At 43.1% G+C, this 3,546-nt stretch overlaps 1 protein-coding gene across 1 annotated transcript; it reads right to left on the reverse strand.

Annotated features, from left to right (window-relative positions):
- Positions 1-688: 688 nt before the first annotated feature.
- On the reverse strand, positions 689-2,152 carry KCNF1 (potassium voltage-gated channel modifier subfamily F member 1). Its single transcript, XM_084830863.1, has one exon. The coding sequence runs from the start codon at positions 2,150-2,152 to the stop codon at positions 689-691; it is 1,464 nt and encodes a 487-aa protein (XP_084686989.1).
- Positions 2,153-3,546: the final 1,394 nt, after the last annotated feature.

The raw sequence follows: 3,546 nt of genomic DNA on the forward strand, positions 1-3,546 counted from the left end.
TCTGTTGTTAATACAGAGCTCTACATCCTTTTCTCTTTCGATCAGACTGGAACAATAAATATTTGTCCCTGCTAAAAAGAAAGGTGGCAGTCCCCAACATTAGAATTCACAGGGGTCTTCCCATTTGTTTTGTCTTCCAGAGCATCATAGCTTTAAGTGGCTATCACCTGCAAATATCTCATGTAGTGTAAGACAAACATAGGTTTTAGTATTGACAGTGTGGTTTAATTTTCGTTCAAGCAGCACTTTCCAACTAGAGAGACATTTGACAAAGCTTATGCCACATGCACTCTTAGTATTATTCTCTTTTCTTTTTTTATTATTATTATTCATACATACATTTTTGGTGTGACTTTATAAGGCTTCACATCCAAATCATGATACATTTACCGAGCAATATGTTGTTGGTTTTCTTGCCTTCTGAAATGATTACAAAGGACTGAGGTCAGGATGCATTCATTATATCTGGCCATACATTCATTGTGTTCTCATGGTTTATATAAAGAATGGCTTACCAAACCGAGATGGAGATGCTGGTGTGTGAGTGTGTGAATGTGTAAGTGTGTGTGTGTGTGTGTGTGTTTCTGTGGAAAAGAGAGACTGACCTCAAAGGAGTCCCTTTTATTATTTCAGTGCGAGATTGTCACTCTTATTTCAGGCTTCTGCTGAATGGAGACAAATTCACAGACTACTTACAGCTCTGAAGCCTAGTTCGGTGGTGGCTATCATCTGACAGGAGATGAATGAAGGTGTCACTGTAGGAGAATTTGAGACGATTGCTCCATCGGAGGTCTTCCTTTCCTTTCCCCCCAGGATACGCTGGTTTATCTTTTGGGCTTCCACCTTTCTTGTCACCTGCACTTAGCTCCATTAGTTCCAGTTCATGCTTGGCAGCTGTCTCTAAAACTCTCTGCTTGTTATAATACCTGACAAAGTTATTTATGATGGGATGGATTGGCAGTGCAATGGCTATGACACCACAAAGGAAACTGATGGCAGCATTGAGCTTCCCCAGCGTAGTCTTTGGGTAGATGTCCCCATAACCCACAGTGGTCATAGTTATGATTGCCCACCAAAAGGACTGAGGGATGCTCTTAAACAACGTGTCGGGGTGACTTTGCTCCACTGTATAACCGAGGGCAGAAAAAACAAAGATCCCAACAGCCAAGTACATCAGGAGAAGCCCCAGTTCCTTAAAGCTTCTCTTAAGAGCGTAGGTCAAAGTCTGCAGGCCTGAGGAGTGGCGTGCCAGTTTGAAAATCCTTGCAATCCTCATGATCCGGAGGGCTTGAATGGCTTGCTGCACGTTAGTCAGCTCCATCAGTCTGGCGCCCAAGTGGGTCAGTATCAGGCTGACATAGAAAGGAAATATGGCAAAAATATCAATGATGTTCATGAAAGACAGAGCAAAGTGCAATTTATTAGGAGAGGAGATAAGCCTGAGGACATACTCGAGGGTAAACCAGACTATGCAAGCTGTCTCGATCTTATCCAGAGCTGGGTGCTCCACCAATTTCCCGTCAGAGTCCACCACCTGCAGGTCTGGGATGGTCCCCACACACATCACTACCGATGAGGTTAGGATCAGTAGAAAAGACATGACCGCTATGACTCTAGCTGGGTAGGAAGATTCTGGTTTTTCCAAGAATTTCCAGATGCATTTTTTGCACTTTTTCCAGCTGTTTTCGGAGGTGTCCACTCCCAAATCATCCAAGATCAACTGGACCCTACGGGCGATTTCTTCAAGCTCTTCCTTTTTTTCACTGAGATGAGTCTTGCAGCAGTCATCCAGGAAGTTAAGATCCACTTTCCAAAATTCCATTTCGTTCTTGAAGCAAATGGGACAGATGCCTTTCTTCATGTGAACCTCCCCAAAGTAATACACATCGACAATGCATTTGAAAGCATCCGGATCTCTGTCAAAGTAAAATTCTCTCTTCCCAGGATCATAGTCATCACAGAGTGAGAAAATAGTGTCATATCCCCCTGATAAACAGTTCACGAGCTCCGCTAGTCTCGTGTTTGGGTACTGGCTTAGATGTTCTCCATACAGAACCTGCCTTACTCCACCAACGTTAACGATAATCTCCATTTCTTCACTGTTTTCTGACCCATCACTGTCCAGCTCTTGAAAACTAATGTCATCTGCCATTTTTAATTTGGTGGCAGCTTTGATTTCGACAGCCTTCTTCCTCCACAAATCTGTCCCAAAGTAGCTTTGCGAGAAATCGAAGTCAGCTGTGTTATTAGCAAATCTCAACTGCAGTGACGTTGAACAGGGCTAGAAAAGTGTACAGAAACAAACCTGCAGGCTGCGAAACCTTGTAAAGTATGCAACAAGCTGCAGCAAACAGGCGAGTCATCTGGCAGCTTGCAAGAGCACAGTTGTTTGAAAAGCAGCTACTGCTCCAGCAGATTTCAAAAGGAAAAAAAAAGAGAAACACTTAAGGAAACTCACCCAGCACTTGTGACTGTTTGGGGTTTTCTTTTTTTTCCAAAATTGACATTGATTTGCCATGTGAGAATCTTGTCCTTACAATAAATCCTTCATACCTGAATAACGGGAAGTGAACTAACAGACAGTTCTGAGAGAAAGGTAAGTCCAGCCAGCAGCAGTTGCAGTATCTTGGCTTCAGAGAAGCTCACAGAGGAAAATCCATTGCGTTTTGATACAAAGGTCCTCTGAAGCTTTTCACTGGCTCCTTCATGCAAAGGCTAGTAATGTGCCAAGGAGAAAGTTGTGCTTGCTTTCCCCTTGCTGTTTTTAAGCACAATAGGAATTCCAGTTCCTGACGTCAAGTGTTTTCCGAACTCTACCCTCTTCTGGCGAAACGCAGCAAAAGCATAAGTAGTGCTGTACAGTACATCCTCTTTAATACTGGAGGGTGGGGGCAGAGAGAACATAAACTTGAAAATACAAGGAAAGAAGCATAATATATAATGTTCTTAAGAACCAAACAGTGTCACCAGAGAAGAAAAGATGCTGGAGAAGAAGAGATCATAATATAAAAGGAAACTGTTCTTGCTTTTAAAGAGCAATTTACTTAACCAAAGGCAATTCCAGTCCAATGCACATCTCTCTCTCTCTCTCTCTCTCTCTCCTGCCTCATTCATGGAATTTTATGGGGGTCCAGATGACATTGTGTTCTACTCATAGCTGTCGCATGTTTTCCCACTGCTTCTTTTTTAATACAGAAAATCAATTAAGTAATACAGAAAGTCCATTAAGGAGAAAAAGACAGAATAGCTGCACAGCACCTTCTAATTGGTAGCGCTGGGTGCCCTCCGACTGGAAGCACCCTTTGTACTGTGATATGTGTACTGAGAGTTGCCAAACTCCAAGCTAGGTGGGGCTCTGGACGTCTCGTGGCATCTTTGCCCCATGGGAACCTGGCACCAGTAGCTGGTCCAAGACGCACACAGCAAGCGGTTCAGCTGCATAAGCATTTATTTATTCCCACAACTCAACATTTGCTCTTTTTATTGTGCTCTCCAATTTATTTCACGCAGGGTCCATGAAAGACTCATAATCACTTGTGGTGGGTT

The sequence above is a fragment of the Heloderma suspectum genome, chromosome 1, assembly GCF_057233095.1.
Source record: "Heloderma suspectum isolate Gila_16-S chromosome 1, 16-S_ref, whole genome shotgun sequence".
Classification (NCBI taxonomy): Eukaryota; Metazoa; Chordata; class Lepidosauria; order Squamata; family Helodermatidae; genus Heloderma; species Heloderma suspectum.

Coding starts and splice junctions, on each gene's coding strand:
- KCNF1 (XM_084830863.1), bottom strand. CDS start 2,152: ATGGCAGATGACATTAGTTTTCAAGAGCTGGACAGTGATGGGTCAGAA.